General features: G+C 39.2%; 1 protein-coding gene across 6 annotated transcripts in view; it reads left to right on the top strand.

Moving 5' to 3' along the window:
• CDK6 (cyclin dependent kinase 6) overlaps positions 1-26,578 on the top strand; it is a 234,087-nt gene extending 207,509 nt beyond the window's left edge. For 3 of the 6 annotated variants that reach the window (XM_023639197.2, XM_070265669.1, XM_070265670.1), the window contains exons 6-8: positions 6,165-6,215; positions 11,311-11,446; positions 16,582-20,351. In XM_023639197.2, the coding sequence (XP_023494965.1) occupies positions 6,165-6,215; positions 11,311-11,446; positions 16,582-16,728 (334 nt within the window). In that variant the 3' untranslated portion in view covers positions 16,729-20,351. Of the gene's footprint in view, positions 1-6,164; positions 6,216-6,324; positions 6,556-11,310; positions 11,447-16,581 lie in introns of all 6 variants that reach the window. The other 3 variants (XM_023639194.2, XM_023639195.2, XM_023639196.2) reach the window with 2 other exon arrangements.
• The last annotated feature ends 1,037 nt before the right edge of the window (positions 26,579-27,615 follow it).

The raw sequence follows: 27,615 nt of genomic DNA, 5'->3' as shown, positions 1-27,615 counted from the left end.
TTTCTATAACAGACATATCAGCATACACTTCTCATCTGCTAGAAAACATACCCTACTTCTAAATATTGTTTTCCACTGTTCATTGAGATTATGAATGATATTTATATGTTCTTTGGGTTGTTTGCTTAAAAAGTCATGTACTTTGAAATTTGGTCCCCTTTGTAATTTGACCCAAGAAAATTCACTTCACTGATAAAAGACGTGGTAAGTGAGCTTTTTGCTAGAACTACATACAGAAGAGGACGTGATATTGCCAATTTAAAATTAATTAATACTTATTGGAAAATTTGACATTCATTCTTTTTTTCTTGATGATAAAGGTGTAAGAGTTGTAACAGGTGTAAAGAATATATAGTGACCCTAGAGGAAGGACTGTTAGGCTTGAATATGACTTGGGCACCCACCGCATGGTGACACATGTACCCTTCCTTTCTTATTCACCACGTGAAATACTTTATGTTACCATTTGTGTACAGTAGAGGCCAGAAGCAAGAGAGTTATGTGTACAGTAGAGGCAAAAAGCACAAGAGTTATCTACCATGTATGAGTGTGAGAAAGTCTGTGTGTGTGTTTAGTTGCCACTTAACAACATTTTACAGATGAAGCAAATAAGGTTCAAAGAGGGTCAGTGACTTTCCTAAGGTCATTCAGGGAGAAATGGCTAAGTAGGGGTTCTCACTCAGGGCAGTCCATCACCAAAATCTATGCCCTTTCCCCAGTCAACAAATATCCTGAAAAATCAACATGATAAAGGGAGGGAAAGCATTAAGGCATAAACTATCACAAATTCAAAAAAGCTTTGGGGGAAAATCCTTGCTAAAAAACCCCCAAGAACCATACTTGTTTTGGCATGACTGGGCCTAAGGTGATAGAAGAGAATTGACTTTGCTATGGTTTGAAATGAATGAATTTGCTATTATATTTTGCAATAATCTCCTTTTAGTTAGAAAAAAAATGCTTACATGTATAAATAAAAATGTATTTCCTTCATAAAGAATTTATCTTATCAGCATTAACTGTTATCAAGTCTAATGATGAAGGAAGATATTTGAAGAAAATACTTGGAAATAACCTAAAATTCTCTTTCATAAAAACATAGCGATGTTCAGTTTCAGATATTCTCCCCCAAATATTATTTATCTTGTCAAGTAAATTGGTTTCAAAGGGTAGCATGGCATAGTCCTTCCAGTAGGCTCCTCTGTAGTTTCTGAGGGAATTCAGAAAAGAAAGAGGCTCAGGGCCATGAAAGACAGAAGGAGGATTTATGCAATAGAATGTAATGGTCCCAAGAAGTGAGTGTGGAGCAAATCTTCTGAAGAAAAAGGATCATAAGCGAAGTGAAGAGAAAAGAAATTGAGGTATAAAATTGGAAATGGGATTCATGAAATTTAGATTCAACAAAGGTCTTTAGCAAATCAAGTTAGTGCACCATTACCCAAGCACCTGGCTAAACTACTAGAAAGTCATCTAAAGTAAGTAATCATAGTTTTTGATATAGTAAAATAAATGAAAGTTACTCACCTTAAGTAATGTCTTATATAATAAAAGGATTTTTTTAATGTCTAACTACTAACTAACTACTAGCATCTAGTAAAGCAATTGCACAATCTTTATTCTTGGGATGTTCTTGGTAGGTATAATCCTTCCATTGTATTATTTAACCTCCAAAAAATGTGTGTGTAAGGAGGAAATATTTTTAAAAACAGGTTTCATTTTACTACCTTCGATAGACTATCTCTATTGTTGATTTTATTTTTAAGTACTTAGTTTAAAAGAATTAGTAAGCATGCCACCTGGGAGGCTTATGTCTAAAAACAGACAAGATGGGATAGTGTAGTGGATCCTCTCATGCAGTGACTCAAAAGAAATGTATGACTTTTTATCTCTTATGAGCCCCTGTCTCATGATTTGTAATAGAACCTTCCTCTTCCATCTTCAGTCTTCATACAGAGCCTCTATAAGTATACCCTCAGGATTTCCAGGAGAAGTGGGTTTTTTAGGCAATGGGAAGAAGCAGTTCAGTTATTTTGGGCCTCCATGGGTTGTCTCTATCTCACTTTGTGTTTCAGTCTTTTGGTGTCTTTTCTTCTCACTTATTTTGCTCCTTCAACCCTCTACTTCCTTCCAACTCAGCTCTATGTCATGGTAATAAAGAACCAGCCAAGTCTAACTCAGGTATGTGTGTGTTTTAGCTGCATCATTCCTACAATTATAAAATTATTCAAGTCAGTAGAATTAACCTCTTTCTCACCACTAACCCAAAGAATATAATCAGAGATTATGTTCATATTTGTCCGCCTAAAATATGCCACAAGTTATATGCATTGAAGGATTTAACCCAGCTAATCTGAGGAAGGAAGAAGTATTCAAAATAAGCTCAATGAAAACACAGTCCTGTGTTTCTTCAGCATGTGGTGCTTATGGGTCAGAGATACAGCCAAGACTTTCTGCCATAGAGCCGTATTTAAACACAGATTGTATTATATAAGGTCCTTGGGGTGATCCTATTCTTATATCTTTGTACTCCACCATAGCACACCCAAGAATTCATCATGATGAAAGGTTTCATCTTTCCTCTAAATCTATTGTACCTCTCTATGCTTCTGATGTACATAGCATCCACTATCATAAAACTAGCTCATACAAACTACAGTCATGTGCCACGTTAACAATGGTTCAGTCAACAACAGACTGCATATATGACGTTGGTCCAATAAGATTGGTACCATAGAGACTAGATGTGTGGTATGCTATACCATCTAGGTTTGTGTAAGTACACTCTATGATGTTCGCACAATGACAAAATCACCCAACGACACTTTTCTCAGAATGTATACTCATTGTCGAGCAACACATGACTGTATTCAGAATTTTCAGCCAAAAACTGAACAGGTGGTTCTAAGACTTTGATCACATTCATGACCAACTTCTTGGTCAGTGGAGAGAACCTGTTCCACTTAGGCCTGTTCCCCTCTTCATGTGACCCGTTTCCATTGTCTTGTGACTGTGTGTTTGCATCCATTTTATAGGAGTTCATTGCATGCAGTCAGGATTCAGTGGCTCTGTATAACTCAAGCCCGTCCACGTCTGCTGCAAAGCCAAATTATTAGACCTCAGAGTCACACGCCAAGTCTTCCTAAGGTGACTTCCTAAAGTCCTTCTGTGCTGTACACCAAATTGCTGCCTCTGAGTTTCCAGTACTCCCCACAGCAGGTTTTGCTGCGTGTCCACAGAAGAGTGGCTATGATTTAGACCTTCTGCTTGCTGCGCTCATTAGAGGAGGCCAAACTGATGGGCCAGTTCTAACTCTAGGAAGGCAAGCACATTTCATTTTGTGGGCCAAATGCAGCCAATAGAGATAAGACTTCAGGCTCTGGCTGTATGGTAGACTACATGACTTGAGAGTCCTCTGCTAAAACATGTAGCAAATGTAAGATAAAATAATAGCATTTGCTTAAATGCATCGTGGAAAGTTAGAATATTGCCAGTATTCTAAGCAGTGCGGGACCTACGCACTGCTTGTCAAGCCATGCGGTGGTAGGGGTCCCACATATAAAGTAGAGGAAGATGGGCATGGATGTTAGCTCAGGGCCAGTCTTCCTCAGCAAAAAAGAGGAGGATTGGCAGCAGATGTTAGCTCAGGGCTAATCTTCCTCAAAACAAACAACCAACCAAAAAACTGTAAAAGATTGGACTGGGGGAAGAATTTAAAAATCTAGAGGGGCCATCAGTAAGTTTACAGAGAGAATAGGCAGCCTCAGTCAATCTGGTGACTTGCTTTGTTCCTTGTTAAAGTAGAGCAGGAATTTAATGATAGACGCTTGCAAAGAACTCCCATTACAGAATCCCACAGGCACCCACTTGTGAGACACCATGTTCTCCATGAAGAGCTCTTCACGCTGTCCCTGTGCTATTTCACGCCAGAGGCTCAGCTACAGTAACTGTCTATGATTGCAGAGAATATTAGTAACCAAAATAAAAGTCTTACAACATAATAATGAAACATACAGGATTTGGGGCAGGCAGGCCTGGTTTGAATTTTAAGTCTGCAATTTGTCATGTGTCCTTGGGTGAGTCATAAAACATTTCCAATCCTCAGTCTCTTCATCAGAAAATAGGGATGATAATAATACAGCCTGCTCCTGGAGTCTTTGTGAGAATTAAATGAGAATGTTTGAGGAGACGTGGCACTATGTCAGATACATTAGTGCTCTATATAGCAGCTGTTACGATTCCATTGTTTGGCCTTTCCAAAACTTTCACGTCTCACCTCGCTCTTTTAAGACCTATCTGGATGTCTTTTAGAGCCCAACTCCACAATTCTTTATGAATTTGGCTTCGTTACTGAACTGCAAGTTGCCTATGTTAATTTGCTGGGGCTGCCATAATAAAATACCAAAGACTGGGGGGCTTAAACATTAGAAATTTATTTTCTCACAGTTCTGGAGGCTGGAAATCCATGATCAAGGTGTTGGCAGGTTTGGTTTCTTCTCAGGCCTCTCTCCTTGGCTTGCCTTCCTCCTGTGTTCTCACATGATCATTTTTCTGTGTACACACGTGCCCCTGCTGTCTCTGCGTGTCCAGATTTCCTCTTTTTATAAGGATGCTAGTCAGATTGATTTAAGGCCCCTCCTTACAGCGTCATTTTAACTTAATCACCTCTTTAAAGGCCCTACCTGCAAACACAGTCACATTCTGGGTCACTGGGAGTTGGGCTTCAACATGAATTTTGAAGGACACAGTGTAACCCATGAAAATGCCACAAATAAATTGTTTTATACTGCATTTGAAAATAAAACCATTTTCAAGAATAATAACCTGAATAGAAGCTATGGTCGAGGAATTTTAAGATGTCTTCTTTTTTTTTTTTTTTTAATAATTTTTTTTTTTTTTGAGGAAGATTAGCCCTGAGCTAACTACTGCCAATCCTCCTCTTTTTGCTGAGGAAGACTGGCCCTGAGCTAACATCCGTGCCCATCTTCCTCTGCTTTATACGTGGGACGCCTACCACCGCATGGCTTTTGCCAAGCGGTGCCATGTCTGCACCCAGGATCCGAACCGGCGAACCCCGGTACACCGAGAAGCGGAATGTGTGAACTTAACTGCTGCCCCACCGGGCCACCCCCTTTAAAGTGTCTTCCTGCCACTGAAATGGCTATGGATCCTGCTATGACTTTGCAGGATTCTCCCTATATGACCTATATAGTACGTTCATTTATTGTTCCTAGAAAATATTTAAAGAGGTTCAGTTTAAGGTTTTATAAATTGACATATAATATTTTTAAAGTATAATCTCTGATAGTGCGCTACAAATATTTTTAAAAACACATTATTGTTGAAAAATACCTGTTTATGTCATTCATTGAGCAAGGAGTTAGGGAACGTTTATATGTGTACGATAGGTGTATATAAAATCAAATAAAATATTAACTGAGTACCTGTTCAGGTAAAGCACAAGGCCAAAGGTTAGGGGCAAACCTAGAGAAGTCCCTGTTCTCAGGGAATATTGATCTACTTGAGAAAACACCAAAAATGTCACCAACTGAGCTCATTTAATTGCCAGTTAAATGCTCAGTGTAGACAGTGGGGGCTGTGTGTTCACAACTGCCTCTGAAGCCCAGAGTTAGGATTTTGAACTTGTAATGATTAGCTACCATAATATTGAGAGAAAAATAGCCCCAGAGGCAGCTCACTGCAGCATTTGAGACAAGTGGAAGGACAGAGACCCATGAGGAAGCACTGCGATAGCAGAGTGGTGAAGAAGGGGCGCTCTGAGAAGGGTCTGACCAAGAACAGTTTCAAAGAATACCATATACCCCTGGTTTGAGACTACGACAGTGATGTGTTCCACCCTATCACCAAGTTAAGTTGAACTTTGAAGCCAGGGCCTGTATATGATGGTGGCAATATTGTTACAATGACTGCTAGTGGATACCCATGATTATAAAACATGGCGGGGAAAACACCAGATATTCATCAGATCCTTACCATAAGTGAAATACAAGAAAAACCTGTATTTACCAGAGGAAAGATGTCTCAATTCTTTACTTCTTCTCCACCCATAAAGAATATTTTGCAATATCTTTAAACAGTGATAATGATAAAAATGATTGAAATGTAACCTGAGAAAATTCCTTGTTTAATCTATGTCTTTATTCTTTTAGGCCTCTTTTTCGTGGAAGTTCAGATGTCGATCAACTAGGAAAAATCTTGGAGTAAGTAGTATTCTAATTTTACGTCAGTGTCTGTAGCATTGAAACATTGACAGTGACTTTCCTCTGATGTTCATATAATATGTTTATCTCTTATCTTTCCTACTGCAAGCTGCTGCTGCAGGCAGTGTTACTATTTGTGTGGTGAGTGGGGACATGGTAGACGTGCTGTTTTATGCAGAGCCCATCATGACACGTGGCCTAACCTCTCTGCTCTGGAAGCTTGTATGTTGCTCGTGTGGATCTCTTCGATGTTCCTCTTTCTTCACTTGGCTGAACTCCAGTTCTTTAGTTCAGATGTGTTGTCTGCTTGGGGTCATTTCAGATGCATCCACTATCAGAGGTAGGGCACGTGGTGGCCTAGTCCTTGCCCACTGGGCTTCCTGTCCCCATCGAGTGTCCTTTAGTCATCCAGATTGGTTTTGCATTATTTTGCTTTGTTTTCCTGGGCAAAGGATGGTGTGCTACACAATCCATTTTTCTTTGGAGCCCTGAAATAGGAAATGTGAATCCTAGATTCTAATCCTATGTCTGTGGCTAAATAACCATGCAGTCTTGAGAAAGTCATTTAAAATACTGTGGAAAGGGCTTACACAGAGCCTGGTACATAGTAAATGCTTTTAAAATGTTAGCTATTATTATAATTCATTCAGTTCACCTTTTTGTTCCTTAACTTCTTCACCTGAGAAGGGAAACTTTGGACTTAAATTCTCTTTAAGATCCTTTCTGGTGCTCAAATTATTTGGTTCCAGTTATCTGTTACATTGCTCCTGGATGATTTGCAGAGTTCCATTCATGTCTACATGTTTGTGCATGTGAGAGTATGTGTGCTTGCGTATTTCTAGAATGTTATGAAGGGGCTTTCTTCTCACAAAGCATGCAGTATGGCATCCTTGTGGGATTTCTGCGTTTGCTAAGCCCCATCAGAATTGGGATGGAGTAAGAAAAAAGTGGGAGTTCTGGAACCAAAAATAGCCCTCATCATTGGTCTGTAACATTTTATAGGAATCCCAGTGATTTTTGTGATATTTACAGTCTGTAAAACTGGTGAAAAGTACCACTAAAGAAAAGAATTGTATTTTAACACTATCTACTCAAGCATGACTTCTTAAAACAGTTGGAATAAAACTGGATGCTAAGTTTGCTCTTGGTGACTGGAAACAGCTCCAACAGACTGCTGTTAGTGCCAGTGCCACTGCGGAGTCAGAACCCAGTCGCTTTAAGGCCTGAAAAACATTTGCTAGTTTTATTGTCTGGAGGTGTCCCGGGTCCAGGGCAGCTGCCACGACTGCTGCTCCTGCTGCTACTATTGACCAGTCTGTAAAGTGGACGAATTCAGGGCAAAACTTTCTGCTACTCTCTGCTCCTGGATGTCAAGCCCTTTGAACATTCACTGATGAACTCCCAGCTCTTCTTCCCCATCGCTGCTGAATATATTTTGTGTGCATGTGATCTTGAAGAGGGAACTGTAAAAGTCAGTGACCCTCTGTTAAAAGGAAAAATGATCTTGACTGAAACCGGCTTGCCAGACATTGAAGTCCTTCAGATGCTTTCCCTTACTGACACCACCTGGGCATTCTGTCCACCTCCAGCACTGGCGTCTGCAATCTTGTTAACGTTGTTAGTGCCCCTTAGTATATGAAGCCAGTGAGATGGTCCAGAAGGAATCTTTGACGAGCATGTTTGACTTGCTTCCAAAGGAAAGCCAGTTCCAGTTTTGGCAAAGGCCTGAGATCCTAGGTTGCCAGCAGAAAAGAAGCCATAAAGTTCTAGATGTTTTGTGCCTTTGGATTTTACTTCTTGGTTTCTGGTGTTGTTTCATTGAGATTTTGTACTGTTTCCTCTAAATGCACTCATTACTTTAGTGTGGAGAAAAGGGACAATGCTGCACCCTAGTGTCACTTCTAAAATACTTGAAAAATGATTTCTGTCCCCGCCATCACTGCCATTTAATAGGTTTGGTGCTCTGTCAGTCTTTCCAGCACAAATGTCAACTTTTAAGGCTTATATTCAGCTGTCCAAATACTGAAATTTGATGCAAGCACTTTTTAATGGACCTATCAGAACTTCACATTTGTATATGGGCCATAAAAGTTCATACTGGATATTAAACTGGATTATTTTTTTAAAGAAAAACCATAGTCACATTCTCTTAAGGGGAAAAATGTTTCTATGTTTAGTAAGATTTATACTTTCAAAGAACAGCAAGTACTTTGAAAGTGAAACTGAATGCTTTTAGCCCGTGACATTTTTAGAGCATTTTTAAGAGCAGAGTCATAGTTAAATGGAAACAAAATATTGGATTTGGAATAAGGAGAACTGGGTTCACTCCGGGCTCTGTGGCTGAACTCACTGTGTGTGAGTTTGGTAGTTCATTACATTCTTATCCTCAGTTTCCCCATCTATAAAATGGAAGTAATAATACCTGACCTCCATGTCTCACATGTCTCATGAGGTCATTATGGAGATCAGAGGAGGGGATAGATTTAAAAACACTTTTAAAAATTATTTATATAAAGTTATATATGTGTGTGTGTAAATAATTATATACCACACATACATATAGATACAGGGACACTCTATTTCTCTGTGGGCTTTTGGGATTCAGCTGCCCATCCTGAAAGATTTAACTTAATGTAGGCATATTTAAAACTGTGAAATAAGAAGATTTTAAATTATTATTAATAGTTGTTATAATCAATTTCTAGGTGACATGATAATATGCAAAAATATTGGTATAAAAATGGCTAAAAACTAAAAATGAATGAAAGAAATTTTTATTGTGGTTTAATTGACATGGAACATTATATTAGTTTCAAGTGTACAACATAATGATTCCATATTGGTATATATTATAAAATGATCACCACAATAAGTCTAGTTAACATGCATCACCGTGCATAGTTACAAATTTTTTTCTTGTGATGAGAACTGTTAAGATTTACTCTCTTAGCAACTTTCAAATATGCAATAATAGTGTTATTAACTTTAGTCATCACGCTGTATATTACATCCCCCATGACTTATTTATTTTATAACTGGAAGTGTGTACCTTTTGAACCCCCTTTACCCATTTCACACCCACCCCCCACCTCTGGAAACCACCAGTCTGTTCCCTGTATCTATGAGTTTGGGTTTTGGGAGTTTTTTTTAGTTTAGATTCAACATATAAAAGTGAGGTCATACAGTATTTGTCTTTCTCTGTCTGACTTATTTCACTTAGCATAGTGCCCTCAAGGTCCAGACATGTTGTTGAAAATGGTAAGATTGCATTCTTTTTTGTGGCTGAATAGTATTCTGTTGTGTAGAAAGAAAATTTTTTAAGTTCTTTAATAAGTATTCTTCTTTTCTTCCTCCACCTGTTCCATTCTATCCAACTACATGCACATTTATTTCCTTTATTAATTAATAGCGGTAGTTTCGTTTTCTTCTTTTTACTCTTATTCTAAATCTTGCTATTAAATTTGTATATTGCTCAAGTTGTCATTTCTATTCGTTTGTTCCAGTAAATATGTCCATGAGTCTGTCTTTATCTGCCTCAGTAATATGGCTCTCCCAGTGTGCCCGGCAGAGGCAGGATTACAGTGTCTTTCCCCAGACACCCAGTGACAGGTGCAGTTATGACACTGGTGTCTGCTCGTCCCAGGTGAGGTCTGTGACCTGGGCTCTGTTGAGGTAAGGGAAGGAGAGCAAAGCCCTGCAGAGATCCTGTGACATTTACCGCCACGTCTTCCTGAAACCTGCAAATCCATTCAGGAGAACCCCCTCTTGGGCCTTCGTCTCAGTGAACACAGGCCAAGAAGATCCTGATGCCGACCAGCAGTGCCATTTCTAACTGTAGATAAAATAGTTTGGTCAGTATTTCAATAGTCATATATTCTGTCCGCTAAACTGTAAATTTTTAGTTCACAGTTCATCAGAGTCTGTGTGAAATTTAAGTTCCTGCATCCCTGATTTCCCTTGTTCAAATCTACTTACCACCTATATGTAAACTATAAATAATATCTACATAATGTATAAGTTGTATAAGGCCACTGACCTATTAATATTCTAAAGAACCCTAAATGACATATCAGTAGAACTGGAGCAGTTCATATTTTTAGTATGGCAGCTATCCATTGCCTATGCATTTTAGATTAGTAACATTATTTTCCTCTTAGGGTAATAATAATGGGTGGTGTATTGATATTGATAAATATTGTGTGTCGGGCACTCTGCTACATATTTGTATAAATTATCACAGATGCAGAGTTTGAACCCAGGTCTGCCTATTTCCAAAGCCTGTGCTGTTTTTATATCACTTGATGCTTTCTCCACATTCCTGATCCCAGAATGATTTTCAGGGGAAACATAAACTATACTTTTATTTATCGTGTGCTCATTAGAATACCATAAAATAGTTATGTAATATAAAATATATAAATTAAATTCTATATTAGTACATTTATACACATTTAATTTTTATATTAATAATATAATTTAATTAATTAAAAATTTTATATTAAATTATAAAATAGTGTTTGCGTAACACAGGACTAACATACCTTTTAGCCTCATTTTTTTGGTCTGATTTTAATGTATGTAATTACTGTGTGGGGAATTATTCTTTAACCAAAAATGCAACTGAATTTATGCATTAACAAATCATGTTAGATGAGCATCATAAAAGCTTGTCAATATGGCAGTGTTTGATCAGAAACAAAAAGCACTCTTGGATGTAAAGGGAAATATTATATGCCCATGTGGTACTCCTTTGAATATATGGGTCCTGCTCTGTCAGTGTGTCAGAGCTTATTGGTAATATAATATTTTCCATTTCTGCATTCTCTCTTACATTTAGTATCTGCTGCCAGAGTAATCTCTCATCTCTTCCTGGTGAACTTTACGGTTCTCCTGTGAGATTACCCTCTGCCCCATCGTCACGGTATTGCAGTAGGACAGAGAGAAACCAGAGTCCTGCCAGTCATGCGAGTGAGGGGCTGCTGGGGCTCTCTGTCCCCCGTGCCTGCCCCTTAGGCTTCACCTTCATCTAGAATTTGGTGAGATAATAACTTCAGCATAGCAGCAATGCTTACATTCACATGTGGTTCTTTTGTAGCGTAATTGGACTCCCAGGAGAAGAAGACTGGCCTAGAGATGTTGCCCTTCCCCGGCAGGCGTTTCACTCAAAATCTCCTCAACCGATTGAGAAGTTTGTAACAGATATTGATGAACAAGGCAAAGACCTACTTCTGGTAAGTGCATGAGATACAAAGTTGGTCTGCACTAGGCTGATGAGAGACTTGCCCCATCCACACTGGGTGGTGGGCACAGCATCAGTTCAGCATCACGGGCCACAACCACACAGGGCAGGGGCCACAGTCTCTCTGCAGCTTTCACTTCCACACCCGTAACAGCTGGCGGCTTTGGATTCTGCAGTGTCTTCATTTTCTATAGAAAGAGAAAGAAGCTGATTCACACTCTTTCAATCTACCATCTTTGAATGTTCATTTGAATGCAGCCTTAACATCCTCTGGATTCATGTAGACAGAAGCTCTCTAGAAGCAGATATTATGTTTTCCTTTTCTACAGTTTCATGCTACTTTAAACAGCTTGTCATTTTAATGTGCCTTTTCTTAAATAGGCCCATCTTTGGGAAGATGTTTTTCCAAAGGAGTTTAATTAAATAACTATTAAATAAATAGTTACTGATTTATTTAATAAGTATCAAATGTGCCATGCACGTATAAAATACATCACTGAAAATAGGACTTCTGTGCCCTGTTTGAGGCTCAAACTCATAATACTGGCCAATATTCATAATACATAATTCCTTATACTTAGAAACCAGAACAGTAGGTAGAGGAGTGTACCTGTTGGGCTACTGTTGGTGTCTGGAATCCAATGAGTGATGAGTATACCCTTTACCAATTGAATTAAAAACCTTTGATATCTAGCCAAGAAAGTGCTCCTAGCCCCGGAGGAGCCAACATTCCCATTCTGCCATTGTATTCTGAATTTTAAATATAGACATGAGTCCATAGTTCTTAGTAGAAATGTTATGCCTCAGCTCTTTGTGAACACAGCCATTGATTGGCATGTTTGCGGAGCCATGGATTTTCCCTCTGAAAGCCCTGATTGTCTTCACCTGATGTAGCTCATTTTCTGATGCTTAAGCCAAGATTCCCTCCACTGCCAAGTTATGGATAGGGACAGCTATATTCCCTCCCCAGTGTTCATTTCTAAGATGCTCACTAAGGACCTGGGCTCACATCCTTTGAAATAAATTAATCAGAAGGGAGAATATTCACCTAGACAAGGGTTCACTATGTATACACACTTGCTGGCTCACCTGCTATTTAGGAAAATTTTTCCTTGGTTTCAAACAACATTTACTTGTATTGCCTTAAGAAAAGGGGGTTTGATTGAATGTTTCATGAGGCCTGGAAATGGAAAGGCATCCTGAATATAGGTTCTGTATCTCTGTCCTGTGCATCACCTACTCTTAGCAACTCTGCTTTTCTCTGCCATGAATGCCTTTTCTCCACCTCATTGCTTCTTTTTGGTCATACTGTCTGCTCCATTTAACGCTAGCTCATCCCTTAACTATCAGAACTTCAGTTATCGCATGGATCCTTTCAGCTCTAACTCCCACTGCTAACATTTGTGCTGTCAGTACTGCCTGTATCAGATTCCTAAAAGGAGGAATCTGGTTGACATCCCTCACCTCTTTGCCCAGCCGTGGTATGGGTTGCTCCCTAGAGCCAGATCACACTCCTGGTCCAGTCAACTGGGCTCGGAACAGGTGGGGGTCACATGTTATAAAATATGGCCACCATAGGCTTTCCTTTTCAACAGGCACTTTGAATGAAATGTTCCTTTTAGAAGAGAATTCTGGACAGACAGCCACAATAATAAACAACTTTAGTAGTGAAATATCCCACTCCTTCAGCTACCAGAACATCCAAAAACAACCCAAAGTATCTCCTAGCTCCAACATCAGTAAGAATCACCACGAAGAACTTAAATTGTAAAGATGACATTGCCAGATGCTCGTTCAGGGTCCCCCACTAGCAGTGGTGACTCTCAAAGTCAGACCACACGCTAGTGCTAGACTGGAGAAGTAGCAAGAGACAAAGAAGAAAAAGGAACAAAGAAACCTATCAGAGAAGGAAGGGGGTGGACAACGAGTGGCAGCAGAGATTAGAAGAAGCCAACGAGAGGAATAAGAAGCAGAGCCAGTAACATCATGACGAGGGCCAACTTCAGCACACAGCATAGTACCCACAGGCATTCAGGGAAAGGGCAGCCCACGACCTTAAAGCTCAGAACCCTCTGAAAGCTCTCACTGTTTCATCCTAGAAGGACACGAGCTAGAACTGTAGCGCAGAAGAAGGCGGGCCATTCAGGACAAGATAGGCAGCTGAGGAGCCGGCCCCACAGCCGAGTGGTTAAGTTCGCACGCTCTGCTTCAGCAGCCCAGCGTTTTGCTGGTTTGGATCCTGGGCACGGACGTGGCACCGCTCATCAGGCCATGCTAAGGTGGCATCCCACACAGCACAACCAGAAGGACCTACAACTAGAATATACAACTATGTACTGGGGGGCTTTGTGGAGAAGATGGAAAAAAAAGAACATAGGCAACTGAGACCCCAGCAGTAACTGTTGCTTCTATTGAAAATTATTCACTAGGGAAGAAAAGTGAAGGATGTTTTAGAAAGTCATTTTATTTAAAAAACAGCTAACACTTAAAAGTTTAGGACTTCAAGAGTTATCTTTCATTTTTATCTGAAAACATGGTGACTTTGTATAATGCCTCAGTCATATATGTGGATATCATACATTGACATTTATAAATGCTCTTACCTTCAAAGATGAGTAGTGTACTATAACAAGACAATTCAGGGAAAGAGTTATTTTTTAGCAACCAAAACCCACATGTCTTTACAAGTTTTGTCCCCTTCATCATGCTTACCTTAGGAGCCTGGGTACTTATTCCAAATATGATGCTCTTGCTGAAAAAAGTACGGTATTAAAGTTCTTACTATCTAACTGCTTTCAGAGCCTGGGGTACATTTGGGAGGAAGGCATTGTTATTACTCTGCTTTTGCTACATAACAGACAACAAAAAAAAAATCTCATTAGCACACAACAGTAAGCATTTATTTCCTGCTCATGGGTCTGCAGATTGGTGGACACAACTCCATGAGTCATCTGGAGCAACCCTGCTTCAGCCAATGGGGTTAAGTACAGGTCGTCTCCCTGTGCCTCGTTCTGATGACCAGGTCAGAAGGGCTTTGGCTCCCTGGGGCGTGTTTTTCTTATGGTAGAAGGGTGGCTGCTCCCAGAAGGGCAAGCAGAAACATACGGTGCCCCTGAAGGACTAGGCTTGGAAGAGGCACCCTGCCATTTCTGTTCGTATTCCATTGGCCAAAACAAGTTACATTGTCAAGGCCAACTTTAATAGAAGAGAGAATACTCCTTCCATGGAGAGAAGGAAGGAAAGAAAGGGAATATGTGCTGGAAAATGATCTAATCCACTGCAGTGGTCAACTCTTGATTAAGTTGCCATTCCAGAAGCTCATTTTATAAGTCAATTATTTGGCAAGTAAATTAATTTTCTTGTGGAAACAACATTATTACACAAGGTTTTCTAGTTAATTCTCAAACCAGCCAACTGCTCTATTGAAGCAAAGCAGTAATGGAACTTAGGCACCTTTTCTAACAACACTTCTAAAGGACAAAATGTGTTAAGACTTCCAGCTTGATATTCTCACACACCTCCATATCAGGCTAAGGATTTCTGCTCTGCATCCTCTTCCCGGTGCTAACTCATCAGTGGAGTTGTAGGGACAGAGCTTCCTCCCAAAATCCTCTAGCGACATGTCTTTGTGTCTTGAGCGTGTTACCACAACTTTTTTTTCTTCTTTCCTGTGTCCTAGGGATTAAACTGGCTGCTTCCTTTTCTAGTGCCACTACCTAATTTTCTCCTTCTTGGACTCTGAGAAGAGAGAACTCAGGCTCAAGAATTTTGCTCCTGCCTTCCTGTCCTTTGGGAATTCAGCCCTTGTAAAGCTTTTCTCAAGATGTTTATTACTGTTACAGACAGATCATTCTAAGAACAAGTTCCTTCCCCTGCTTGCCCTTTGGCTGTTTGATTTTCAGAAGACACTGTGGGGAGGCTGTCATCCATGGACTGGTGGGGAGCCTCAGGATCGATAAGATTTCAGGAGACCCAAAAGTTCACCTGAAGTTATATGTAGAATTTTCTGTTTGTACGTGTTTTTCTAGGTCAGTAGCATTCAACAGAGTTTTAGAGTGGTCCCTAATCCAATCAGGACCTGACTAGGTGTGAGCTCCTTAATGGCAGAAACCGAGATTAAATGGAAGAGGTCTGCATAACCACGATAATGTTAAATCTTTAGATTACATAGAGGACTGAAATGCATAGACATTTCAGATACCCTTCTCTGCTATTTACGAGCTCCTGGAGGCAACGGGTGGGTCTTATTCATCGTTAATTAGTTCTTGCCACCTGCTAGGCACTCCAGAGGTGTTAGTGGAAGGAGAGGAGGAGGATTTAAGAACAAGATTACCTGAGATTGGAGTGGAAATGGACCTGAGATGAGGAAAACTTTAATTATGTGTCAGCCATTTGGGTTGGAGATTACTGCTTCAGAGTTTCACCTTTCTCTCCTTTCACCTTCTACCTGAACTTGAGGTGACAGCCTGGAATAGAGTTTAGTGACTTTAATTGAATCTAATGGATTCCTTGTAGGGCTGCTGCTAGCCCATATGGCACCTTGATGTGGATTAGAAGGAAGGCACCTTCCTCTGGGTGGTGCAGCTCTGGGGCAGGGAGCATGGCTTGCTGGTGGATTGGGATAATTAGGGTCTAGGTTTTAGCCCTTACTTGCCCCCTCCACCGAGCACCCTTGTTCAGTAATTACCCTTTACACCTGAACAAGGCAACCCCCTTCCAATCCCTGCTCATTGACAAAACTTGGGACAGAGTAAAAAGTTAGGGTGAAGACTCTGACTATAGCACTAAGTTTGCTGGCATTAGAAAAATCACTACTTAAACAAAGTTATATGCATGCTGCAATAATAATAATAATATCTTTTAAAGAACCTGGGTGGCTTGGAGAGAAATTCTGGGTAGATAACAGTCCACCAGCAACCCAAAAGATGTTTCCTGAGGGGCAGTTTGTACATTAAGACATACATAAGATGAGTACTGTTTACATTTTATTTAGTGTCCCTTAAAATAGATAGTCATTCTCATTATAGACACACTTAGTACGTGGCGGTGAACAGATGTATAACTGTGTAAGCACTTTATTTAAATGGACGTGTTTTATTAGAATCAATTATTTTTTCTTTATGACAGAAGTGCTTGACATTTAATCCAGCCAAAAGAATATCTGCCTACAGTGCCCTGTCTCACCCATACTTCCACGACCTGGAGAGGTGCAAGGAGAACCTGGATTCCCATCTGCCGCCCAGCCAGAACAGCTCGGAGATGAATACAGCCTGAGGTCCCAGCCACTCCCTTGAGCTGATCATCCGGAGACACCCTTGGTGGCTCATGGGTCCCCCTGAGTAAGCACCACAGAGCTGCTGAGGATCACTGCCTGGACACCTTCTAGTTGCCGTCTTCTGGATGGGCTCTGCTTTCCAAGGAAACCGTCTAGTTTACTGTTTTGAAATCAATGCAAGAGTGATTGCAGCTTTATGTTCATTTGTTTGTTCGTTTGTCTGTTCGTTTGTTTCAAGAACCTGGAAAAATTCCAGAAGAAGAGAAGCTGCTGACCAATTGTGCTGCCATTTCGTTTTTCTAACCTTGAATGCTGCCAGTGTGTGAGCAATCCAGGCACAGCTGAGTTGTGATGTAACCTCTCTGCAGCTGCCAGAGCCTGATTTGGTACTTTCGAGTGAGTGTGAGTGTGTGTGTGTGTGTGATTCTTGATCTCTTAAAGTGTTACTTTCTGTAAACAACAAGAATAATTGAATTTTAAAGACTCAAAGTAACAGATAAACAGCAGGTGTCTATTGACTGAAGGTGATTCACCAAAATGGGCTTCTCAGATTAGAAAGTTGAGCCTATGTCCTCAGCATTTCTTTTCTGGCCAAAAGCAGTAAATTTACTAGCACTAAAAGTTTCACTATCTAGATGAAGTTTTATACACACAGCAAAAAGGAAAAAAAAATTCTAGTATCTTTTGAGACAAATTTGTTTTTAAAGCACACTTTCTAGTTACTCTTCAAAAAGCTGAATTTACTCATTATAAGTCAATGTTAACCTGTATAATATGCTTTATTGGTTTTTTTTGAAAAATACCCTAAGCTTTTCTTAAGTGCTGTAGATTTAGGGAGTATACCTCAAATAGGCAAAATTGTCAAAAAAAAAAAAATAGAGAAAGCCTTTATTTCCTGGTTTGAAACTTAGTTCCTTTTTGTTTTTTGTTGTTATTGTGTTTTGTTTTTGATTTTAGGAATCTGTCAGAAACTGTTTCCTGTTTTGGTTTGGAGAGTAGTTCTCTGTGACTAGAGACAGGAATGCCATTTAAGTTTCCCACTTATTACACTGTACTTTTTCTACCGTGCACTGCCTTGTTTGCAAAGTATCCACTTTATCTATCCCCCCGCCTCTACTAGACATTACTACCATTACATAACTCATAACAGATTGCTTACACTGTTCCCACGCACCTCTTGCTTGCTTTCTTTCAATGAACCTTTCATAAACAGTTAGATTCAGATTATGGTTTATGGTTCCAATTCCACAATCCTAACAGAGTACCATATGTTCTCGCTCTAATGTGATCTCCTTACCTGGCATTCACTGTTTTTACCTAGGCAATGCGTAGAAGACTGGCTCTTCTCTAACACCAGCACATAGATTGCTTTAAACTGTTACTTAGTGTTTTACATTTTAATAGAATATATTGTCAGTGTAGTATCTGAGGGAACATCCTTAACTATTTTTTAGAAATACTTATTGACTCTGTAAGTGATCTTTTCTCCATCCCCCAGGCCAGGCTTGTTCCTAGTACCTTGTGTACACTCTTGCTCTCTGCAGAGCCAGCCTGACCTGGGCCTTGTGAACAGCTTTACTTTTTCTTTTGCCATGTTCTCTAAGTACTTTATAGTCCATGCCATCTCTGCTTTATATGTGGTTAGTGCTCACTCAGCTCTAGGAACCAGAAGACACAGAGATTAAGCATCTTTTGGGAAGTTTAGCCACCTTTGCTTTCTGACTCATGTTTTGAGTGCATGCAACAGTTAGACCATGTTTAGAGTTAGGGTTTTCAAAGAATGGACATTGCTTCACTAAGTAGAAAATGTTCCAGGTAATGTTTATGCATTTTATCAAGCCTTACTGAATTCTTCACAGCTTAATATTGTAAATGACTATCTTGAACAAGAGAAAAATTGGGAAATTTTTCTCCTTGAGAGCTTTTTGGGTTGGGAACCATTCTTGTTTAGTACATATATTGCTTAATATTGTTCTAATTCAGTAACTTATGGAGCAGGAAAATTTTTCTAAAGCAAGATATGAATGAGAAGATGGGCCATAAGAGTGTTTTATACTTCTTCATTGGGACAACATTGATTATGTTTTGTCATCCCCACAAATGCTTGAGATATAACGAATCCAGAGTATTCAGAGCAATGTGTACTTTGAGTCTCCCCTGGAGAAGTGAGTTCTGCCTGCTTTTCATGGGATCAAAATGCTAAGACATTTTTCCTGGGGCCTAGAAATTGAATTTTAAAACTCACTGCACTTGACTCATCATCTTTTGGTTAGTATCCATGGTTAGAGTGAACATAACTTGCGTTTGTGCTTTTGCAAAAGTTTTTCGTAAGTTCGCTCAAGAAAAATGCAGCTGTTCTAAACTGGAATTTTTTCAGCATTCTTTAGAATTTTAAACAAGTAGAGAGCTCAACTGTTATTTCTAGCATATGCTTTTTGTTCATTTCTCAGTAGTGTTTATAAAGAAAACTTAAGGCACAAACATTTTGGCATTAGATACTTGGCCAATTATTGTCTGAGAGGGAGAATGAGAGGGCATCTTGGCATCTCTAAACTGTCCCCAGCTCTTCCATCGATGTGGTTCTTGCATTTGAGTGATTACTCTCTGTTTTATGTCTTTTACATCCAGGCTCACCACTTCTGAAATCCAGATCCCACACAGGCACCCTTGCCATCAGGACACTTTGAATACGAACAGAATATGAATAGAACAGAATATGAATAGAGCAGAATACAAACTTACTGAATACAGCTTATTCTTCTGTGACCTATGGTCTCAAACTTTGCCAAAAGCTAGGCAGTGGTTAGCTGAAAAGGTCACACTGCCCCAGGCTTATACCAAAGCAGATTATAGCAGTGAAAATAGGGTGACAGATTTGAAATTACACTTGAATTTCTTCCTAGGTCTGGTAGAAGAATGTGCCTGATGGTTTCTATACAATATTCCGTTCTGGCAGCCCAGCACTGTGGGAACTATTGTGCAGGGTGGAGTTGTAACAACCTACATTTAAAAACAGTAAAAGAGAAATCTGTCTATTGAGGCATCATAAGCTATCATGTGGCAAAGGGTAATAAGGACCTAACCTTATAACCTTAATAACACAATTCCCAGGAGCTTTTAAGAATCTAGTGCCTCCCATTTTGTCTCTCCTTTGAAGTGGATGGGAACTACTCAAGGAGCAAAGAACCTCTTTTGGAAGAAAGCTCTGGGCCATTTCAGCCCCAGTATTCTCATGATTTTCTCTCAGGAAACACACACTATGAAAGGCATACTTTGCATTTAGCCCCAGATGACTTACTAAAAATCATTCAAAATATTCACCTTAGAATAGAATCTCAGCCTTTTAGTCTTAAGTAAAAAATGAAAATTTTGGAATGCACAAGATGTTAATATCTTGAAGAAAACGTGTACCTTTTAACAGAGAAATTTATAGTTTGACTCCAGAATGTGGTACTATCCTTCTTGCCGAGAAAAAAATTAAGTAGTACCAAACGTTTTGAACCTTCAATTATGTATTTAAATTGAGTTTTTAACGAACTATAGCTGCTTCTATTAAAAGTGGTGCCTATAAAAGTCAGTAATGGCAATTCTCATTCCGTCACGGAAGTTAAATCATGTAAGCTTACTATATCATAAACATTAAAATTCTTCTCTCCAAAGAATTGCTGCTTTTCTCTAAGTGACAACTTGACTGTTTTTATGATAAGCACATGAGAGTGTCTCACATTTTCCAAAAGCAGGTTTTTGTTGCATAGTTGGGCCTAGGAAAGAATAATGTTAAAACTTAATAAGGACTATAATGCCTTAATTGTGTTAGTACAGAAACTATAGAATATTTACCTTGGGAAGAAAATATTGAAATATTATAAATTCTTAGATATTGATAGAATTCAAAGGAATGCGTGGTTTACATTATGACATGAAAACAATGCCTTTATTTTATAAAAATAAAAAGATTTCTAAATCTTTAAAAATCATAAAACAGTGGACAATGGATAGAAGAAATTCTGGAGAAAAGGTGTTCAAAGAAGGATAATTTCAAAGTTATATATGTTTTGAAGGATATATATTTTATTAACAAGTATATTGTAAGGATTTATATTAAAGTCATCTGGCAACTATGAACTTGAGATGTTCAAAACCAAATTTTATGGAAAAGCCATTACAAACAGTTACCATTTCAAAGGTTGAGCTGAGCAAACGAAACCATCTGAATCCCTTCCTTGTTTCATGCAAAGCAGCAGCCCCGTCAGACTACATTTGTCACGCAAGCCCAAGAATGTCCATTGTGAAAAAATAAATTTTCTAAAGATGTGTTTCCTATGCCACCAGGATTTTTGAAAATTGTGAAACTCAAACCATTTATCACCTGCATTCAGTACATTCAGATATGTGCCGAGGAAGATAGTTAGTTAGCGTTCCTTCTCCACAGTGAGAAAACTTCTCGAGGCTGCCAAATGCCTGTCTAGCAATGTAAGTCCTCAGGTAATTGGTAATGGTGTTTTCCTCAAAAACATAAGAAAATAGTATCTTCATTTCTTACCAATGCAATTTTCAACCTAGTTTTGTTTCATACCTATATCTCAAGCATTTCTAACTTCTTATTTTTCAGAAAATAGCCAAAAATATTCCTTTGGCCTTTTCTATCTTCTGACCTTTGTAAACAACAGAAATATAGAAAGAGGAGGGGTCTGATTTTTAAATATTTTTTCGCAATTAGTTGTTTTGAGGTTTTTTTAATGAAGTATCAATCAGCTTTTCAAAAAAAATTTTTTTTTTAAAGATTGGCACCTGAGCTAACAACTGTTGCCAATCTTTTTTCTTCTTCTTCTCCTTCTTCCTCTCCCCAAAGCCCCCCAGTACATAGTTGTATATTCTAGTTGTAAGTGCCTCTGGTTGTGGCATGTGGGACCCCGCCACAGTGTGGCTTGATGAGCGGTGCCATGTCCTCGCCCAGGATCCAAACCAGTGAAACCCTGGGCCCCCGAAGCAGAGCGCATGAACTTAACCACTTGGTCACGGGGCCAGCCCCCAAAATGTTTTCTATTTCTTAGTATTCCCAGAGAGTTGGTTTAGATAAATGAATGGACTGCTATCCACATATTTATGTTTCCTTGTTACTGGTGCTCTGGCCTTCAAGAAGAAAACAAGAGCCACCTGAAAGTACATACAGGTTTCTTTCAAGCCTCTATTTAAATACTGTTACAGCAATTTGAAGTTAATATGGTAGGAAAGGGACGTGATTTTTCTTGCAAAAGTGTGTTTCAGAATTCTCACTGTCCTGAGAGATGGGCTTTCTTGTTTTACTCCAGTATATTCCACAAGGTGGCACTTTTGGCAGCAGGGATACGGGGTGGGAGGTTGGAATCTGAGCAAAGCTACAAAGGTACTTAAAGACTCCCTTCTAACTTTATTTTTCTGCATATATTTAACTCTTGCCTACCACTTGTTTTTCAGGATGATTAATAGTCTTCATAATGTTCTGTAATTTAGATATTTTAGTTGTTAGGTAGGTTCTGAATGATTGCAAGTAAATTGTTCTTGAGGATGGATCATACACCCATTTTGATCATTTAAGTGCGTAAAGAAAGCCTAGTCATCCATTTATTAAAGGAACGTGTTTTGGGGGTACCTAATTACCTCACTTTTCTAGGTGTGGAAGTTACAAAGACGGACAGGCTTGTTACTAAAAAGGCAACACTCATCTGTGAACAGGATGGTTTAGGAGTATAAAACTCCAGTGGCCCCAGCCAAAATACCCATGACCCCTTGTCTGCTGCTTTCCCATTCCTTACCATGGCGGCCTTTAGACATTGATTAAATTTTTAAATCCTTATTTAAAAAATTAGATGAACAAAATGAGTAATGCATCAGTAATTAGGTAGACAAAACTAAAACTTTTTTCTAAAGAATTGCAATGCTGAAACATGGCCCTAAAATACTAAAAGACCTGGATATTTTTACATTTGTATAATCACAAGTGTAAATTCACAAGAAATACTAATTCTTTAAAATTTTTTCTAAGTACGTGGTATAACTTGAGTGTATCTACGTCTTTAATTTCTCCATTTTTGAAGTTCTTTCATAACTTTATACTATATATATATGCATACAGTCATGTTTTAATTCACCGGTCTGCTCAGAAACCCATTATTCTCCAGATGATTTTAGTTAATTTTAAGAGTCCCTTTCCTCAATAGTGTCACTGAAATTTAGAAGGAGGGAAACTGTCGTATTTTTCAGTTTCCTTAGCACAGCATAACAGAAGGCAGTTTATTCCTTCCGAGTGGCAGAAACTCGATAGTGCCTGCTTAACTTTCCTCCAGAGTAGCCGGCAGGCAAGTCTCAGTAATTCATACTGAATCAAAATACCGCACACACTAGGAGCTATCAAAAGCTCTTTGTGAAATCGTCGGCTTCATCCCTCTGCTTAAAATCCCACTGAAGTAGATACCAGATTAAGCCCCTGAGTGGAAGGCCGATTTTCAAACCTCGAGTTTGTTATCAGTGGGCCAATCTGAACTCTATTTGTCCACGTTCACTTCACTCCGCCTGAAAACCTTCCAGGGGCGCTGCACCGTCACCCCGCCCCTTTGGCAGTAGAGTGGCCGTGGGCGGAGCTGGCTGAGACCCGCTCGCCGATCGCCTGTTAGTGCCTGAAATGATGTACAGACCCGGGGGGATACTGTCCGAGGTCTATGTGCCCTGCTGCTGTCTCAGAGACATCTGCTGTGCAATCTTAGGAAGTAAAATGTCCTTAGAAGCAAACAGATGTTTTCTGTGCATAAATAAGTACAACACAATTCTCCGAAAATTCGGGTATAAAGAGATGCTGCTCTGTCTGAAGCTGTCTACCAGGCATCTCTCAAGCTCTAAGCTCAGCTTTTTTTTTTTTTTCTTAAGAGAAGATGTATAATTACAGGGAAGATGTTTTTATTTTTTTATTTTCTATCATTCTACATATATGATGGCAAAAAATATGCCTGGAAATTTTTGTTTGGAAATTTTATTTTCTGCTTCATCCTCAGTGGCAAAAGCTCCTAATTCTTTAGTTTCTAATTTCTTCCTTCTCGTTTTTCTTTGTCAAGTAATTAAAGGTATGTAAGCAAATTATCTCACGTAGTACGGAATTCTCCTATTTAGAGGAAGCTTTTGTGTGAGTTGTTTCTTCAAGCAGATAATCAACCCCTTCTCTATTTTAGTAGTCTGGATTGTCAAATGTAGGTTTTTTTAAAGAGGGCACATAACAGTATGTGTTGCTACCAAGAACTATGACTGTAGCACTAATCAGCAAGCATAGACCACACACTTAATTTCTAACTCTCTGTGGTTTCTATCCAAATTCCATTGATGTGCTTAGGTTACAGTCCTGAAGATACCCTTTGCCCTTACTTGAAAGTTTCTAATCTTAAGTTTTATGAAATGCAATAATATGTACTAGCTAGCAATATTTCTGTGATCACCAGCAACTTTGAAGTCTCTGAATAATGAAAATAGATCCCAGCCGTAATACATTTCTTGAAGCCCCCAAGTGTGTTATATATCTTCTCATTTTGGTCCTGTGTTTGCAACAATGTACACGTGAATATCATATTTCCTCACTTACTTTGTGTTCATTTATTTTCCTATGACCAGTAATAAATGTATTAGTTAGTACATGAAATCAATAGCATCAACTACCCCTAGGATGAGCACTTAACAAGGTGGGGAATGTCTATTTCAATTGTTCTACATTTGCATAAATTATTTCTATTATTATTCATGTATATTATTTATTTCTGAAGCACACTAGTCCTGTGAAAGTGCAACTGAAGGCAAACCGCATTAGGACTTGAATTTAACATTCATTATCATGATCTTGATGGAGCTAAGAAAATTAAAATTAGACTAAGCCCCCAAATAAGCTGCATGCAGTTTAACGTGATTAGTAGAATTTAAGTCTATAGATGTAGTGTTTTTGTGTTTAGGTGTTTTATCATTATGTAAAGGAATTAAAGCAAAGTATTTTGTAGTTGTTCTTTTGTCAAATATGCATATAGTATAGTGTTAAAATACAGCAAAAATAAAAACTACAGATAGAAAAGCATCAGATACTGCCTTAATTTAGGAACTCTACCAGATGGCCACTAGAGTAGAGGCCGGGCAGAGACAGGTGCCTGGGCGGAGCCTCTGGTCTGGCCTTGAGAAGTGGTTCTCCTGAGCGCTTTAGTGCCCTTGGAGGTGTTGTGTGCAGTGGCAGCAATAGGTGGTCCTGTTGACAGGAGAGCAGTGTGAGAGTTTCCTGTAGAAGCAGAACTGTCAGCTTGTGCCTTGAGGCTTCCAGAACGTGTTAGATGGAGAAGTCCAAGTTTCTGTGCTTCAAGCAACTTGGTTTTGTACAGAAGCAGTACAGTCTGGTAATAAAAACAAGGATTGCGTGTACAATAGTCAACAATGGGATTTTAACAACTAACAGTCCCCAACACCTCAAAAGCTTGTTGCATTTCTGGTATTTTAGGTTTTGATCTGAGGGTTAAACAGCAAGTGTTTGGTATAGAAGAGCAGTATGTGTTAAGAAAAGCACAATATCAGTTCCCGTAAAGTGCAGATTAGAACTAGAGGATTTTATAGGATTGTCATTTTTGAGATGTGTAAAAGCACGTTTTCACTGTAAAATGTATTTCTGTTTCTGCGTTCCCATAGGGCCTAGTTAAAACTTTCTTCTAGGCTTCAGCAAGGCTGTCACACCCAGTGAGCTTTTTTTTTTTTTTTAACTTAGAAAATGTTTTAAAGGTAGGAAAAAAATCTTAATTTGAACATTTGACTTGTGGGTTTCTCTGTTTGAAATCACAGTTCTGGAGGTATGGAGATTGTACATGTGCATGTCAGCTACTAATCCAGGCTATGTGAGCCCGCCCAGGATAACCAGTACTCACCTATCCCCTGCATCCTTTCCTCCCTCCCTCTGAAGTGCTCCCTACCCTCATTCTGACCTGTCCACGTGGCGCTCTCCATCCTCCTCTGCCGCTCCTTGGGCGTCGGGGACATGAGGAGAGATGCTTTGGGCATCACAGGTGTGCCTGCTCAGGCTTAGCCACTACCCCTACTTGACTTTTGGCTGGCCACAGTCATCAAGAGAAGATTCCTGGTGCTCGGCACAGAATACACTCACAACATTCAATCACAAATGCCCTCTAGCATCTTCATCTGTATCTTGATTTTTAAATCAAGTCATTCTACAGAGCATTCAGTTTTGGCTGTGTACAAAGAGAAAAACTAATGAAGAATATAAACCATGTTCCAGGCTGCTGTTTTCTATTCATCTACAGGCTATACTTTTACTGTATTTCTTCATACTTGAAACTCATTCTGCTATTTTAATATCAGGGTACAGATTTATAAGGGTGCATGTTCCTTAAAGGTGCAAAATTACTTTCATTCCGTTGCTCATATTGCTACAGAATGCTCTGTTTTGGTGCTTTGGGTTCAGCAGGTCAAAGAAACAATGTGGAAATTCACTGCCTGGAACAGTCTTACAAGAATGTTGGCAGATGGCTTGGTGTTAGATACTGCTTCTGCTCTTTTCTCTGTACACAAGATGGAGAGTTACCACACTGGCCTGTCAGGTTCACCTGGGTGTCCTTCCTCACAGGTTACATAAACCCTGTGCTCTCCCCAAGTGTGGGCGCAGTGCGCCTCTCTGAAAGCAGGGACCTTCCTACATATCCCGATCATTTAGCCCTCAAAGAAAAATGGCCTCGGGTGTAGACAGCAGAATGGGAAGGACCGTCTCACTCTAACGACCATCTCTCCATTTCATACACAAAGCCCTCCTGAGAAAGAAAAAAAAAAAAAAAAGAAAAGAAAGAAGGCTTACCTGTAAAGTTACCCTTTTCATAGTGCCCTGAGCTGAACGATCTTGCTTCCTTCCCTTTAGGTGGATGAAAATACAGGTCAGTTTATGTAGGCTCTTCCCACCTGACGCAGAAAATAGAAAAGTAGGTGTTTGTGTCGTGTAAAGCATGTAATATAACGACTACCGAAACTTAGATTAAATACCCCATCACTAGCAATCTGTTTTAAAAAGTAGCTCAAGTAAGGGGGGCTTTGTGACCCAGGGTCTCTGGGGCCCGAGGTAGCCATTCTGGCGTGTGCCTTGCTGAGACTTCTTTGGAGAGAGAACTGCCAATGGTGACTCTGTTGCAATGGCAAAGAACATGTCAGAAAATTCAGAGGGTTACAGCTCAATAATCCTTTGGAAACTGGATGTCTTACTGGGTGCTAGAATGCAAATTTAGGTATTTATTGTCAGATAATGGAATTCATTGTTTTTTAAGAATTGGTGTTGAAATGTCACGTCCAGTTCATTGTTTTCACTTATGCACAAGCTAAATTGAAGCAAAAAGAGAAAATGGTTTGTATATTTGTCATACCTTTTGTATTTCTTACAATAAAAATATTGGTAGCAAATAAAAATAATAAAAACAGCAATTTTAAACTGCTTTCTTGGAGATGAATTGCTATTCTTTTTTTTTTTTTACTTTAATGTAAAATGAACATAATTGCAGTGAGTACAGTAAGGTATAATAGCAAGTTTTAGCAGAATATGTTTTAATCTTTGGTTTTAAGAGACTTTTTCAGGGCTTCAAATGTTTAAGAAAAGTAAACAGCTCATCGAGCTTAGAGCTTCAGTAACAAATATTTAGTAAGCTCTTATTGGTTGCTATGCTAAACACTGAAGACCTAAAAATAAGTAAGGCACAGGCATTCCTTTCCGAAGCTTACAGACTGAGACCATGAAAGAGGTTTGTGTGCCCACTTGCTGATAACCTAGAGATGAGCAAAGTTTTCACAACAGAAATGATGTTTGAGTGGACTCAAAAACAAGAGTCAACGTTTGCCAGTCC

Source organism: Equus caballus, chromosome 4 (assembly GCF_041296265.1).
Source record: "Equus caballus isolate H_3958 breed thoroughbred chromosome 4, TB-T2T, whole genome shotgun sequence".
In the NCBI taxonomy this organism is placed as follows: Eukaryota; Metazoa; Chordata; class Mammalia; order Perissodactyla; family Equidae; genus Equus; species Equus caballus.
This window is presented reverse-complemented; position numbering and strand designations above follow the sequence as displayed.